This window comes from Paroedura picta, chromosome 7 (assembly GCF_049243985.1).
Source record: "Paroedura picta isolate Pp20150507F chromosome 7, Ppicta_v3.0, whole genome shotgun sequence".
Taxonomy (NCBI): domain Eukaryota; kingdom Metazoa; phylum Chordata; class Lepidosauria; order Squamata; family Gekkonidae; genus Paroedura; species Paroedura picta.
In genome coordinates, this window is record NC_135375.1 from 37,627,095 (window position 1) to 37,643,907 (window position 16,813).

Here is a 16,813-nt window from a genome sequence, read left to right on the forward strand (position 1 = left end):
AATGGACACTATGAAGCCACTTCTAGTGTCCCAAATTCTCAAACTATACTCATGAATTACAGTCCCATGAGAATTAGGTTAGCTTTAGGCTTCTTCATATTAAATCAGTGGCATTTAAAACGCTTAACTGTGTTTTCACAATTGGAAACCAACAATTAATTTGTGTGTTGTCAGCAAATTTGGACAGGAAGGGAAACAAAACTTCTGTAATTCAGATGCCATGGTTCTCATCCCCTTTAAGTTGGGAGCCATCTCTGATGGAGTTAAGTACCAGGCCAGTCCCTTACCTTTCCAAGATGTGTGGAATATTTGTAGGAAGGAATCACTAGAGCCTAAAGAGGCCCTACAGACATCAGTCTTAAAGCAGTTCTAGAGTCTCCTCAAAAGCATGGCTTCTGGTTTGGTTTTGAGAGACCTATGGCCAATTCATTGACTTGGGAGCCACTGAGAAAGTACATCACATGTACATGTATTCTGGCAAAAAAATGACTCTGCTCAGAAGCTCACAAAACACCTGTCATTAACAAATGGATCTACCCACAGTAACCAATCTCCTTTTCACAATGATAACTTTGCTAGAGGAAATGGGGGAGAACTGATAGGGAATTCTGGCATGTACCTCCTTGAACTGGGATTTCTCAAAATTTGGGGGGAAGCCAGCAAAGACTTCCTGAGAATTCTCTGAGAAAGCTAACAGAAAATCTAGCTAGTGTGAGGAAAGCCTTGGAGGAAGGGGGAAAGGGTGCAATCCCACTTTGTTTGTCATTGTTCTGGAAAGAATGCGTGGCGCAGTATCGTGTGGGTGATTGCTTCTTGCTTTTGCCTCTTGGGCTAAGGAGCTTACCCGTACAACAGAGCTGTCTTTTTCTGACAATTCCTTCTCTCATTTCAAAAGTGACACTAGAATCTGCTGGAGGGTTTCCTTCAGCCCTAAGGCCAAATGCAAAACCAAAGTGCAACGCTTTCAACTCTCCCATGTTGGTTTTATATCCCTCACCTCACTAAATAAATAAATAAACAAACGCCTGCCAGATTCTGTAGCTAATCTCCCAAAGGATCCAGCTTTCCTATTAGGCCCAACAGATGAACTGCTAGAAACAGCTGCAGAATTCTAACAGGGATATTAATATCCTGAGTGCTGAGCGTTTTGAAGGGGCTACATGTGTCACAGGACACAGATATTATATTAACTAACTAGGTTTTGAAGCTTTTAAGCTGTGAACAGTACTGAAGACTTTTAAATGTGATTAATAACAGTAATGGGGATACTAGCAGTGTGCTCCTCAGGAAGACAAAATGAAATGGCTGAGTTGACTGTTGGGAACTTGCTCAGAAGAGCTTCCCAACAGGTGCTTGAATTAAAGCTTTGGGATTTAGAGTAGTGGTCCCCAACCACCGGGCTGCGGCCCGGTGCCAGGCCGCAAAGGCCCTGGCACCGGGCCGCGGCTCCCTCTCCCCGCCTCCCCGCAGTAAAAAACTTTCCAGGCCATAAGTCTGGGAAGCTTCTTACTGTGGGAGGGGGGGAGAGGGAAGCAGGGCTGCCCATGCGCGTATGCGCCATGCACGGCCGAAATTGCGCATGCCTGACACTTTCGTGCATGCACGCATCACACATGTGTGATTTCGATTGCGCATGCGCAATGCACGGCCGCGCATGCGCAATGCGCAGCCGGGCAATCACCCTCCCTGCTGCCGCTGGTCCCCACCCTCAAAAAAGTTGGGGACCACTGATTTAGAGGATGTGTTTTCAAAAACACATGAGCAATAGGAAAGCTGGATTTTTCATTCTTTATGTTTTTATGTTTTTGGTTATTTCTTTTATGATTCTTCTTGAACTGGTGTGGCATCAACATGGATATGTAGGAGCTGCATTTAAAAACCTTAGAAATATAAATTACATTTTATTCATTCCCTTGTGCTTCATAACAGAAACATTCTAAAACAACTGTTTAAAAAAACTGATACGATTATGATGATGTTAGCCATTCAGTCGAGTGCAACACTTGGCAATCCTGTGGCACGACTGGTGCCATGATCTTCAATCTTGCATTGCTTCTTTAAGTTTGTAATGTTCTGGTCGGTGCCCATTTTGATCATATCTAACCGTTGTGTTCTTTTTCAGCCTGGTTTCCTTTTACTACTGACCAATCCTAATATAACTGCTTTCTCCACTGAGTTGGATCGCATGATATGGCAAATTGCTGATTTTAAACATTATAGCCCTCTCAATACAAAGATGACATTGTCTACATTTACAATTCTGAAAGAATAAGTGTTATTCAAAAACAACACATGGCATCACAGGGAAAATACTGCATAAAACTGATATGCACTGCTGGAGAGAAGCGTTTTTTAAACTGAATAACCTGCATGACTGCCTCTCTCAGTATGACACCCCCCCCCCCCCGCCCACATACACACACACGCACCTCCTTATATCATCATTGCAGGGCCTTCCAAAGGTGCCTATCACTTATTTTAATACTATAGCGTTTAAGTATGTCCGCTGGTAGTTGTACTTTCTGATCTAAAGTGACTAATAAGCAAGAAACATAGAGTTTTCTTTAATTAGGATAAACATACTATGCCATTCCACTAAATGTTTGAGGAAATAAAATCCCAAGTAATAGCCAACCTCCAGATTGAAGCTGGAGTTCTCTCTAAATTATAAATGATCAACTCTCCTGGAGAAAATTCCAGCTTCAGAGAGTGAACTGTATGGTAACAATCCCTACGTAGCTCCTTCACGTACCAAAGTCAGCCCAGAAAATGTCTCCAAAGCTTATACCAGTATAATATTTATTGGCTCAGGACTAGGGAAGGGTTGAGAGATGAGTATTCTCTTCAGCTATGGTGTGTACAAAAATACCTCTCCCCAAACACTGAACAAGTGATGCTATATATGCTATTATATTGCTCAGATTCCCTGCCTTTATGATAGGAAAGTGTGGGTGCTCAAGAAGCTGCAATAAGCAGCAGATATATTGAAAACTTACACATAAAAAAAAAAGGTAAGGACAACATTATGGGATCAATGCATGCTTTCCCATACTAGAACCTCGGGGACTCATGGATTTCTGCCTGTGGCTTCCAGATCAATGTCTGCAGGCAGGTTCAGCAAAGAAGCTTATTTTGCATCCTACTATTTAGGAAGAAAATCTGTTGTTTTTCTCTACGTTGCCCCTAATGGTTTCCTTATCCACCTGGGTGGTAAAGATTGTGTCAGTGATGAAAGTTGAATTCAGAAGTGCTCCTTGAAAGCACTGCTGAGCACCTCTCCTGTTCTTAGGGCACCTATGTAAAAGACAATGCAATTTAAAGGTGTTGTATCTGGTTTCGGAATCGGCTGGTGGTCATCCAATTCCACTTCAGTTTTAGGTGGAAAAGAGATGCTCTGCTTTATGGGTTTAATAATCCTCCAGCACCACTTCCCCACAGAATGAAATTTATTTTGGAAAGATGCTTTCAAAATATAGATTTTAGCCTCATTTTCTTATGCATGTCTTTGATAACCGTAATAAAACTGTGTTGGTTTTAAGGTGGACTCAAACTGGACTCAAACTTAGTTCTCTAGATGTTTTGGTTTTCTACTCTCAATAGAAGTTGTTAACAGGGATGGATAAAAACAGGTGCATCAATCGAAATTCAAGCTGAACTTGGGCCAGTTCAAAGCTCTCAAAGGTAACTTCCCTGAGCATTTATTTGACTTGTGACCACTGTGGTTTCGCCAACCATTTCAACTGCCAGTCAGTTGTTAAGGTCAAATGACTGCAAGCCATTAAACCCTTTGGTTCTGCTTTCCCCTTCAAAGCAAAGGGAAGCAAAACATAACAGCTGGTCAGCAGACCTGCCAGGTTTAAATGGCTGCAACTCTTAACCCTTTGGTTCCCCCCTCAAAGCAGGGGATGCAACACTGGTGGGTTAAATGGCTGCCAACCATTTAAACTTAACAGCTGACTTGTAGATACACTGAGCTGTTAGTTTTAATATGCTGTGAACCTGTAAAGCAAGAGGAAGTGAAACTGATGGGTTAAATCTTTCTCAGGAATTCTCTACCTTTCTCCTGGCCCTGGTGAGCTGCAGCATGAGAAAATGTAGAAGGGATGTCACTTCCATAGTCACCCCTTTCTCCTGGTGACAGCTTGTCGCTGCCTAGGAGAAAGGGGGAAATTGTTGGACTGGCGTGGCTTAGGTGGAGCCCTTTGGGCCAGTTCAGAAAATTAGGGTCCATCTAGAACCACAAACCAAAGCAAACCACTTTTTTTTGAGGTGGAGGTTGTATCCATATTTCATTGTTACCACTGACAATACTGAAATCCAACAGTTATAATAGGGAAAGAAACTGAATACAATTCTGGTTTATCTGTCTCCCATCACACCCATAAACATACTTGTCTTACCGCTAATAGCCCTGTATATCCACACATAGTCTAGGAGTTGGATAAGATAACACATGCATACCAAGTCTCTGTACTGGAACAAAACAATCAATATACTGCATACAGTACAATGACAGTGTAGTTTGGGTCCATACAAATTGGGCTGGATTTAGCAAGATACATGCAGGAAAAGAATTCTAATTTCCAGTAGCACCTTGAAGACAAACAAAATTTGTGTCAGGGTATGGGTTTTGTGAGTCATTGCTCACTTTGGGTCTCACAAAAACTCATACCCAGCCACAAATTTAGTTAGTCTTTTAAGAAACTGTTAAATGCATGCAAGCAGAAACAAAAATATCCCAGATTTTCTGAAATCTGTGACTAACTTTCACCCCTTGTTGCAATGCTGAGAGTTAAAAGTGTCCAGTACCAAGACTGGGGATCTCCTAATAGGCTCCCCAAAAAGATGAAATGTTTGTATAATTCTTGCAGGTCTCAGCATATTTCATTAATTTCCCCTGTTCTGACTATAGTTGCTTGCTTGTTAAGCTTAATCCTTCCCTAGTCAACAACCAAATTCCTTATCCACTGACCTTTCCTGGGTTTTTTTAAAAACCCCACAACACTTCCCAGCTCTGTTTCCTTGTCTTCCTGCTTTCCAGTTCTGTCAAGGTTCCCAGCATAACCCATCCTGCATCTGCCCCCTCACCTTTGGTCCCATAGTACTGGGGCTTCTGCATCCAGCTGCCCATATCCCATTACTTTGGACACTCCTGCATAGGTGTACTTTGGCGCAGAGCTGGGGCACATTGCAGGCCACACAGAATAATTAAGCATCAGGCTACAGTTCCACATTGATTTGATGGGATGCTGGCACACACTACTATAGAACAAAATACTGCACACTCAAATTAAAATGGAACAACATCTATCTACAAACCCTTCCTTTGTCATATAATTCTTATCTTTGGGGAAATGTTATTTCTCCAAACTCAAATTAAAGTCACGTTAGCAATGTTAAAATCAAAATGGGGGCAATAACAGTGCAGTCATAGCTGGCAGTACAAAAGAACAAGCTTGTTTGCTACAAGAGGCTAAATTGCAAATATGATTACACCTAGCTGGTAGGTGTTAAAATAAAGAAGGTATAAAGAGGTGATTTCTCACATCTCACTTAAAGCAGTACGCTCTGTGTTCCTAATGAAGCAGTAAGTGCTTAACACGAATATTATTTTATTAATTTTAAGTTCATATGAAATGATTTAAAGTTAGATATGACTCAGTCTCTCTTTAATTTGCTTTTAATGCCACAGCCATTGACCCTTTTAAATCGCAAACCAATTACAAGCCTTGTAGTTCCATTCCTAATTAAATTCTGTGAGTGTAAATTTAGAATGGTGATTTCAATTTTGAGTTCACTTGCAGAATGCAAGAAAAAATAAATTGCAGATTTATTGTAGAGTGTCATTCACTTCAGGGTCAAGACAGACATGCTTAAGATCACAGATTTCTGGTAAATTTCACATGAATGCAGTCCAGATTGGGGAGGGGGTGGCTATGCAGGAAAGGAAGAGGGGATTTCAACACCCATATGGTTTTCCCAACATAAACTAGGATTTCCACATTGCTACTGTATTCACAGATCTGCTATATTCTCACTAAAAAGCTAATCAAAGCAAAGATACTTGAGTTCTGATTAGCAAAACTGAGTGGAAGATTAACACTTACATCCCTCCTCGGCTTCCTTTATGCCCCCAATCTGCATTACAGCCACAACTGTAATTTACATTTATAGACTGAAGGAAAGCTGTGAATGAGATCTGTGAACCTTGTTATGTCTTTCTTGGCTCTGAGAGAGTGGGAGAAGACTACACATTACAAATCACTTGATGGAGGAACCACGGCTCAGTGCATAAATCACCCGCTTGAAATGCAGAAGGTCCCAGATTCAGTCCCTGGCATCTCCAGTTAAAAGAATCAAGGACTAGGTAGTATACAAGACCTCCAATTGAGACCCTGGGAAGCCACTGCCAGTCAAACGAGATAATTTTGACTCAGTATGTGGCATCTTCATGTGTTCCTTTGAAGGTTTCACAAACCAGTTTACCATATAAGATTATGGATAACTAGGGGCCAATATTGCTCATTATTTACACTTAAATCATAAAGGTTCAATGAACTACTTCTGCAATTGCAAGCAGGGATGAAAATTGCAGCCTACCCTGGTTCTTTAGCTTTAGGATCTGACATTCAAAAAAATATTACCTCTGAACATAAGAGATCACAATTGCTTATCATGGTTAGATGATATATTTGAATCCAGTCCTTTAACTTGGTCAACTGTTTTCCCCAAACCATATTAATGAATAAGGTTACCCTGAGTTCTCCCAGAATTACAACTGATCTTTGGACTATAGAGTTCCCCTGGAGGAAACAACATATTTGAGGGGTCAACTCCCTAACATCACAGTCTTCAGAACTCTCCCCTCCCCAAACTCTTCCCAAACCAAGTATCCAGAAATTTCTCAAACTAGGGTTGACCACCTTAATCGCAGCAATTGAAACTGATGTTGGGTTTTGTGTTAACTGCGTAGGAATGGCATTAAAATGCTCTAAAAACAGAAAAAGGAGGATAGTAAATTTACTAAAGCAATATAATTGGGGTCAAATTTTATCACTCGATTTTATTGATTCCATAGAGACAACAATCTGTTCCATTGTCCTTCAGTCGCAAATAATTATGCCTTGGAGGAAGGTTCTCAAATCCAGACATTCTTGAAGAAGTCAAAGCAGCAGGACTCCTTTTAAATTTTAGCATGACCTTACCTAATTTTGGAACTGAATATCTTCATTGTCCAGGCTGATTATCTTTGCCAGGACAGAATGAAACTCTGTTGATTCTCTTGGACTTTGCTTTTGTTATCATTGCCATCAGCCAAAGTATCCCTACTGTTCAGCTGGTTGCACTTGTGGTTATGCCATAGCAGTACCTTTCCTATCCCGCTGGTCAGTATTGGAAGCATTGCTGGGTGACAACTCCTTGGCACTGCAGCACTCATTATATGGGGTTCCACAGGGTCCCTCCTTTCTCCCATATGATTTATTACCTCAAATCACTCATAGACTTAGAGTGAAATGCCATCAGTATGCTCACTTTATTTCTGCTTCCTGCTTCCATGGTTCCAAGCTATTTAACCCACAGCTTTCTATTCACTGCAGAAAGCCATGGGGCGCAGAAGAGCAAAGTTTGCATCCAGTGGCATCTTAAAGACCAACAAAGTTGGAAGAAGCACACCCCACTTCCCCACATCCTTTCCCCTTTCTAGTGTGGGAGAATGTAAGGACATTACAGGGTCTCACCGAGCTTGGCTTTGGTAATCCTGGGCATGCTTTCTGTGTTCCTTAATGGCCATGACAGTCCACACATGACTAACCATGCTGTAATTCTATGAGGTTTGCAGGTGGCCCTGCTTCACATTTGGTGCAGGGATGCAAACCAAAGAGCTGCTTTACATTTGTTCTAAGGTGTATGCTCACTCCCGCCCAGACACATCCAACATTTCCCTTTAAAAAGAAAAAAAATGAGATGGTATCCAGTGCAGGTTTATTTAGAAACTAGCTGCAAAGCCCATTCCTAAGAGCGGACCTTGAAAGCATCCCCTCCCCTGGCCCCCACCAGGCAGCTTAAGGTAGCTTTGGGCCGCAGCTCGCAACCAGATCAAGTGGGGTGGGCAGGGGCTGGCCAGCTTGTTAGCAGACCCGGGACAGAGCTCCTTAGCAGGCAGTCAGGAAGGCCCTCGTTAGCAGGCCCTTGGAGGCCCTTGTTGGGAGGCCCAGCCTAGCAGGCCCAGCCTAGCAGGCTGAGAGGCCCTCATTAGCAGGCCCTCCACCATGACCCTTTGCCCAAGGCCCTCTCCCCTTACCTACTGCTGGCTCCAGGCACTGAGGTGTGTCTGAGAGCAAAGAGGCTAGAGTGCAGGGACAGAGGGCAGGAGCTACAGGGGCAGGGTCAATCAGGGTGTAGCCAGCTTTGCTATTCCAACTTGGACAGCCGGACACGTTCCATCCCGCTGGCTGTTTCACAAATATATAGAGGAACCCTATGCGCTCCATAAAGAAAACATGCCTTGCATAGCAGTCAATGTATGCAAACTTTTCAAAATTTTCACTGGGGGAGAGCTTTCTCTTCTGCTCCTCCTCCTTCATAGTCTCCACAATAACTCACTATGCTTCCACTGTAACTTACTATGCTTCATTTTTGCTTTGCCAGGTTCTCTCCTTTGAATCATTTAAGACATTGCAAGGTGGTAGGGGGAATGTACATTATTTAGAAAGCAGTTGGTTTGCAGTATGATGTCCTGATGTTACCATACCAAGTGTTCTTTTCAGAGAAAACTGATCCTTAAGTATCAGTCTGTTTCTTCTCTCCTCCCCCCCCCCTACTCCACCACATATCCACATTTGTCTTGGATTTCATCCAGCCAGTCCCACCAGCTTTAGGAAATTCTGCATTTCTTCTATTTGCAGCCCCAAATGTGGCATTGGGTCATTTGCAATAACAGGTATTTTTTTCTTTTGGTTTTGCAAATCTTTTTTGGAAGCTGGTAGAATAATCCACTTGCTTAGGTCAGGTAGACAGCAATGGGCATACATCAAAGTGTGCTATTCTGTATGATGACAGACCTTGCCTGATGGGTTTTTATTATGATGGGTTGCCACTTTGGTTTGTCTAGGACAGTTTCCACATTAGAAGACATACCTCATTTTAGCCTTCCTTTGGTTGCTGCAAGATCGGATTTCCCCCAGGGTGAAATTTGCCATATGCCTTCCCCTCTGAGTGGAATGGAGGCAGCCTCCCATGATGCTTTGCTCCCTTCCTCTTTTGCAAAAATGTTTTGGTTTGCAAAATGGTGCCTGCTTGTCCCTTTCTTTTCATTGTGCACTTAAATTCCACCATTCTGCACCCTCAATCACCCCCCACCCTTCCCCTCAAGTATCCTGGAAGTGCTTTTGAATAGGAGAATTAATGGGGTTTTTTTTGTATACTATTCAACAAATACAGTTGGACGTTACTATTTGTAAATGTAATATAATTCAGTGGTCCCCAACCTTTTTATCACCGGGGACCGGTCAACGCTTGACAATTTCACTGAGGCCCGGGGGGGTGGGGGGTAATCTTTGCTGAGGGATGTTGCTGCCGCCTGAGCCCCTGCTTGCTTTCCCGCTGGTGCCCCTGACGTCCTGCTGCCCGCTGGGGGGCACTGCCAGCAGCAGCTGCGCAGTGCCACACCGAGGGGGAGCCCTAGCCATGGCAGCTGCTGGAGAACACCAAAGGTGAGCCGGCAGAGTGGCAGGGCAGCCCCCAAGGCAGCAGCCATGGAGGAGTAGCTGTGGCCCAGTACAGACTGATCCACGGACCGGTTCCGGTCCCCTGACCGGGGGTTGAGGACCACTGATATAATCTATTAACATGTTATTTTGGAGATGGCTAAATGTACTTTGAGCCTCTTGTGGTGCAGAGTGGTAAGGCAGCAGACATGCAGTCTGAAAGCTCCCATGAGGCTGTGAGTTCAATCCCAGCAGCCGGCTCAAGTTTGACTCAGCCTTCCATCCTTCCGAGGTTGGAAAAAATCAGTACCCAGCTTCCTGCTGGGGGGTAAACGGTAATGACTGGGGAAGGCACTGGCAAATCACCCCGTATTGAGTCTGCCATGAAAATGCTAGAGGGCGTCACCCAAAGGGTCAGACATGACCCGGTGCTTGCACAGGGGATACCTTTACCTTTACCTTTTAAATGTACTTTTATGTAATGGATTATAAATAAAATTTAAAACTATTTTTTTAAAGTATCCTGGAAGTCTTTGAGGAAAAAAAAAGCTTATTGCATTGCAACCCTTCTACAGTGCAATGTGGAAGTCTGCCACTGTATTTTTATTGGTAGAAACAGTACAATGTGATAGCCCACAAAAAAAGGCTGATGTTTTGGAAGTGGGGGGGGGGTAGGAAGTGGAGAGAGAGGATGGTGATGAGAAAAGGAGCATGTACAAATGACTCCAATGGTAACTGTGAGGAAAAGACCCAGTGCATGCATTTCTCCATTGAGCAGCCCCAAATTAGATTCCACTTTGACCGATGAAATCACTGTAACTGGGAATTTTCAAAATGCACGAAATCAGAAGGCTATTTGGATCTGCACTTAGGAAGGCTGATTTAATATGAAAACGTACAGAAAACTCAGCCCCTTAAAAATTCAAATCTGAATGATAACACTAGTGCAAAACAGTTTAGCCAGTGAAGATGTGCCCTGGAGTGGATGCTGTCACAATGGCACAGCACATTTATCCCAAAGGGGGAACGCAAAGGAGTCCCAGCAGTATTCTGTCTTTGCACCTGTGGTGATCCAGAAATAGACATTTAAACCACTGTTTTCTGATATCTGCAGAAAGCCACAGTGAGCAGAAAGCAGTGGTTTAAATGTCTCGGAACAATGCCAGCTCAACAGAACTTATGTCTTGTATAGAAATTTTCACATTGTATGCTGGGGGTGGGGGGAGCAGAGATTTTTAAAGCTCTGTGCTAAAATAACCCAAAACACCAGCAAGGGGGACCTTCTTGAAACTGACAAGACTACGTTTGGCACTGAAAAAAGCAGCTGAGAAACCCAAGACAGAGAGAAAAAGAAAACAGCCCAAAACTGGAAAATTCAGCCCCCCCCCCACATTGCTTTGAAGATCCTGCCCCCTATGCTTTGAAGTTTGATAATATTAAGATTGGGTGCAGGCAGTTTATTTGGAAATGTATCCATTCACAATTTGGCATAAACCTCCATGAGCATCACCACAGTTTTGGGAAAGTTTGTCCCAGTGCCTTGTTATGAACTTGACTTCAAGAACCACAAACTAACCAAAATTCTTGACAAACTATAGTTCATGAGCCAGTGCATGCCATTCCTATGAATGATTCAAAGCAATTTTAACAACTTCAACAACAACAACAACAACAACAATAAATCTCCTTGTAAGTCTAGAGTTCATTTAAAGTTGCAAATAAGAAAACAGTTTACTCTTTTTCTTCATCAGTATCTTAAATTACTTTGGCAATGAAGCCTGGAAGACTCCCCACCCCCAATACAACAACTCCAGCTGTTACCTGAATCCATGGCCATCTGTCATTTTCTGCAGCCGTCCATGCATTTACAAGGCCTTTTTTGTTAAGTCGTGCATAGTAGGGATACCATTTCTGAAGCCCGAAAAGAGCCCGATGAGTGGATGATGCAGTAATTTGTTGGTTTGAAATTATTCCTCCCTCAATTCCTAATGGTCCAGAGCATTCTGTGGGGAAAAAAAAATAAACATACTAATCAAATTACCTAAAACTGAGATATCAGATATAGATCTATGCAAACAGCAGTCTGATCATGGAACTGTTAGATGATCTTGAACAAGCCATGATAATAGATGGGTTAAGGGAATCAATCTTATGCAGCTGTGCAAGGCATTATTTTATTAAATGAAATGAAAAATCATAAAGATAATTGTATTTGAACTCATAGTCATGCAGGAGGGTACTGCCACCTCCACTTGATAAGGTGTAAAGTGGGGAGCATTTTTACACCCAACACCTGATAATGAATCCTCTATATAGCACTGGTCCCCAGCCTTTTTATCACCGGGGACCAGTCAACACTTGACAATTCTACTGAGGCCCGGGGGGGTAGTCTTTTGCCGAGGGACATCACCGCTGCTTGAGCCCCTGCTCTACTTGCTTTCTCACCGGTGCCCCTGAATTCCCACCACCCATTGGGGGGCACTGTCAGCAGCAGCTGCACAGTGCCATGCTGAGGGGGAGCCCCAGCCATGGTGGCCACTGGAGAGCACCAAAGGTGAGCTGGCAGCAGAGTGGCAGGGCAGCTCCTGAGGCAGCAGCCGGGGAGGAGGTCAAGGGGGAACCGTGGCCCGGTACCAACTGATGCATGGACCGGGACTGGTCCCTGGACTGGGTTTGGGACCACTGCTCTATAGCTTGTAATGGCAGGCTTCTTCACGAGATTTCAGCCATCAAGAAAATATTTCTATTTATTATACATCACTAAAACAATAATCAAACAGACCCCAACAGCTAACAAGTACTGTTTGAGGAGGTAATATGGACACCATTTAGGGAGGAAAAGAAGTAATTTTCCTGAATTTGCTTTGGACCACAAGTGAGTTCAAGAGAGGGGATAGAACTGAGGTTCCCAGTGCGATGCCCATGGGTGCCAGAGTGCCCACAGATACATTTTCTGGTGTTCCCCAAGTGTTATTTGGAAGTGGGCAAGGCCAGACAGAGCTTTTGGCCAGGAAGGCATTGGAGAGTTGATGGGCTATGCAGATTTTTAAAAAGTTGCGCAAGGATCTACACTGTGTTATTAAAGTGAAGCTGAGGTAATCACTTTGTGGCTGGCTCCACTTCCTGCAGCAGCCATTTCGTGGCCTCCATTTTGTTGCTGTGTCCACCAGGCCTATCAGAATTCTAAATGTGCCCATAGGCTCAAAGGTTTGGGGACCTCATGACTAAAGACACTTCAATAAGGAGTAGCCAGATTCTCTGTCTGCAAATGTACTGATTGGACACAGAGAAAAATATTTTTTAACACAATCCAAACATGCAACTTTAAAAAAGAAAGCACACACAAATGTATTTGTGTCTTTCAATTGCATAACTTCATTTAATACTTTACATGCATAATTTATACAGCCAGGAAGCTAGCCAGAAATTTAAGTGCTCCAGTCCATACCACAATCAAATGTAGTCTGAGATACAGAGGAGGGCAACGCCCCCTACTACCCTTCCTAAATGGCACTATTTATACAGATTTTTAGTGCTTAGTATGCCGGAGGGGAGAGTAAATAATAAATGATGATGATGATAGGGCAATTACAGTCATTGGCTTAAATATTGCCCAAAGGTACAAAATGGATGTCCTCCTGTCTTGTTAATGAAACAAGCTGCCAGGAAGGGAGAGGATTTTTTCTTCTTTTTTAATGCACTGCTTGCATCTACCCCACTGGCAGAGCTTCACAAGTAATCTATAGTTTACACAAACAGATTTCAAACGGAAAGCGTGCGAGAAGCCAATCTGCTTGAGACATCTGCATGCCTCTTTTCTTCTCTGTACCTCATTTTGTGGAATGAGATTATTCTGGCTGTGCTTAGTGTGGCAAGATAATGGCGCTGAACACAAACCCTGACAGGAGGATACAGGATGACCTCCAATGTGGTGATAATTAATACCGATTCATGCATACACTTCCCATTTAGCTCATGGCCAATCCCCATTCTCTTGCAGTTGCTTTGTTTAGGTACTGGGCTTTAGGGAGCAGAAAAGGAGGGAAAGATAGCACTAATGGTATGAACCGTTCTGTAGATGGCTTGGGATGATCATTGCAGTGCTTTGTTTATTTCAGCTTCGATCCATAACCAAGATAAACTAAGAGCCATTATTGGTCTTTCTTTATCCCCTGCTAAAAGCTTGTCCTTTGGAGAGGACCAGAATAAATGCGCTTTGAACAAAAAAGAAAAGCTGCCAAAGATACAGAATCCTCCCTCCTCCAGGCAGAAGCAGAGCGCTATTCCAGCTGCTTCATTACTCTGGTACTATAAAATTATATGATTATGACTAAAGGAACGATTTGAGGGGGCTATCCATTTTACTGACAGCTATTTAAAACAGTTGGCAGCCATGGATTACTGGCCTAGCTTTAATTCTGCACATATTCACTGGTAATTTCACATGAATCCCTATACTGCTTAAATGTATGGGGAAAGCCTATGTATTCCAGCCAGCACCATTTACTGAAGGGGTTTATAATGCTAGAGCTGTATCATGGGTGTATATCTGTTCTCACTTGAAGGTATTACAAACTTACCAACATTTGAAATTTGGTCCTGAGCGATGTTGGGCAACACTAATGTTGGGGAGATAAGAGGCTAAGGTCAAATAGTGTAGGGAAATGGAAGTGAATTTGGAGAAAGAAGTATGGTGTGTCCCCCCCCCTTTCCTGGTCTTACAGCTCAGAGAAGATTTGTGGAACTACTACATGGGGGCAGAGCCTTGCAGCCAGCACTGCCACTTCTGTACCAACAAGAGCCCTACTGTCCCAGAGATAACAGCCTTGACCACAACATTTATCTTACAGCCCAACCCTCCAAAGAGAGTCCCACTGATTTTAGTGAAAATTACTCTCAAGTGAAGAAGACTGTAGTTTACGCTCATGTTAATCACAAAGCATCAGATCAGACAGCTTTTTTCTCATCTTCCCCAGTTCTTCGCCTTATTACCGCCCACATCCCAAAACATTTCTGCCTGCACATGTCAAGGAACCCCAACCTGGTCACTGTAGGTTCTCAAGGCTATATGCACACAATAAACCAGACCTTAAAAAGGCAAAGGTATCCCCTGTGCAAGCACCGGGTCATGTCTGACCCTTGGGGTGATGCCCTCTAGCGTTTTCTTGGCAGACTCAATACGGGGCGGTTTGCCAGTGCCTTAGCCAGTCAGTACTGTTTGCCCCCCAGCAAGCTGGGTACTCATTTTACTGACCTTGGGAGGATGGAAGGCTGAGTCAATCTTGAGCCAGCTGCTGGGATTGAACTCCCACCCTCATGGGCAGAGCTTCAAACTGCATTTCTGCTGCCTTACCACCCTGCACCACAAGAGGCTCTTGCAAAACCAGACCTTAGTAAAATATATAAGCTTTATTAAATAAAGAACAATTCAAATGGCTAACCATGTTGGTCTGAAGTAGCACAATAGAATCAGAGTCCAGTAGCACCTTTAAGACCAGCAAAGATTTATTCAGGGCGTGAGCGTCAGACGAAGGGTGCTTACACTCGAAAGCTCATGCCCTGAATAAATCTTCGTTGGTCTTAAGGGTGCTACTGGACTCTGATGGGATAATAGGCAATGCAGCCTCTAAGCGTTACAGCACAGAAACAAGAACGCTAACTAATATATTTGTACCTGGTATTAGATGGCTCAATCTTAAAGTCTTAGAGACCAAGGTAGAGGCTTGAGCATTTCTATGTTGCTGTTCATTTCAGTGTAATCCAGGCCTCAGTTCAAGAAAACCACTAAGCTAGCATGGCTTCTATCTGGCATCTAGATCAATTATAGTCTCAAGCCATCTGGTATCAGGTATGTTCCACATCCAGCCAGTATACAAAAAAATAGGTACATTGTAATAGAAGCTTATCAGATAATGAAAACCATATAATGGTACAAATAATTTCTAAATTTCATTTTTACTTGAAAATTTTCTCCTCTTACATGTTGCCACATCAAAGATCTTGTTGCTTGCAATACTAAGGAAGGATTCTTAAAATACAAAATGGTACCGTCAGTCTAGATTACTTTTCTTTAGCTATATTGCTTTGCTTTACCTGGACTGCTATTTTTACCACCTGATTATAATTCATGCTATGAATTTAAATATATATGCCTTTTGGCAACATATATAAAGAGAAAAATCTCAAAATGAGATTAAGAAAATAATACCTGAAGTCTTAAAGAAAAATATCATTTTTGGTACATCATACATAGATAAGAAGGTTGCCATTAAATTGCCCAGCTTTTACCAAGGCCAGGACCAGGGCCTTTTTGATCCTGGCCCTTATCTGGTGGAATGATCTCCTGGATGAGCTAAGGGCCCTGTCGGAGCTGTCATAGCTCAGCAGAGGCTATAAAATGGAGCTCTTCCACCAGGAGTTTGGTTGAGGTCAGGCAGTGGAACATTGTCTGGGTCTCTCCTCTAAAACACTCCACCGAGAGGTGTTGGGTGATGGATGTGGTCTAAGGAGTTAGCAGGAGGTGGGGAAGGGAAGGGGGGCACTGTATGAAATGGGTGGGTTTGGATATTGTAACTGTTGTTATGTTGATATTAATTGCCTCTAGCCAGCTGGCCAGGAGTGGTGGGCTATAAATACAAATATAAATAAATAAATAATTCCTCTAAAAAAGGATTTGAATTAATAGTGAATATAAGACAAATGGTAACAGTATCTGAGCCACACGGGTAGAGCGGCATACAAATATATAAATAAATACATAAAACAAATAAACTTCTTATGCTCTACACATTATTGTTCAGAAAATAGCATCCATTGAGACCTGCCAATATAATTATGAGATTTGGCAAAGTATGTACACAATATGTTATTATTCCCTGTTGTTTTTTTTTAAACATATCTCAGCAGGGATCACATTATTCAGGCATGATAGTTTTTCTGCAGCACCATATGTAGTTTTGGCATTCAATAAACAATACAGACTGTTGATAGGAAGGTTTAAGCTGGTTTCAGAATAAGTACCTTGGTCTTTTAATGCAGAACTGTATTTCTTCTTTTGCCAGGCTTCTCCCGCCCCCCATTATATTGGCAACTGAAATATCACCTAC

General features: G+C 42.8%; 1 protein-coding gene across 2 annotated transcripts in view; it reads right to left on the bottom strand.

Annotated features, from left to right (window-relative positions):
* The window catches only part of EDIL3 (EGF like and discoidin domains 3), a 295,349-nt gene that overhangs the window by 93,515 nt on the left and 185,021 nt on the right, over window positions 1-16,813 (bottom strand). For both annotated transcript variants that reach the window (XM_077347541.1, XM_077347540.1), the window contains one exon: window positions 11,529-11,710. In XM_077347541.1, the coding sequence (XP_077203656.1) occupies window positions 11,529-11,710 (182 nt within the window). The remainder of the gene's footprint in view (window positions 1-11,528; window positions 11,711-16,813) is intronic.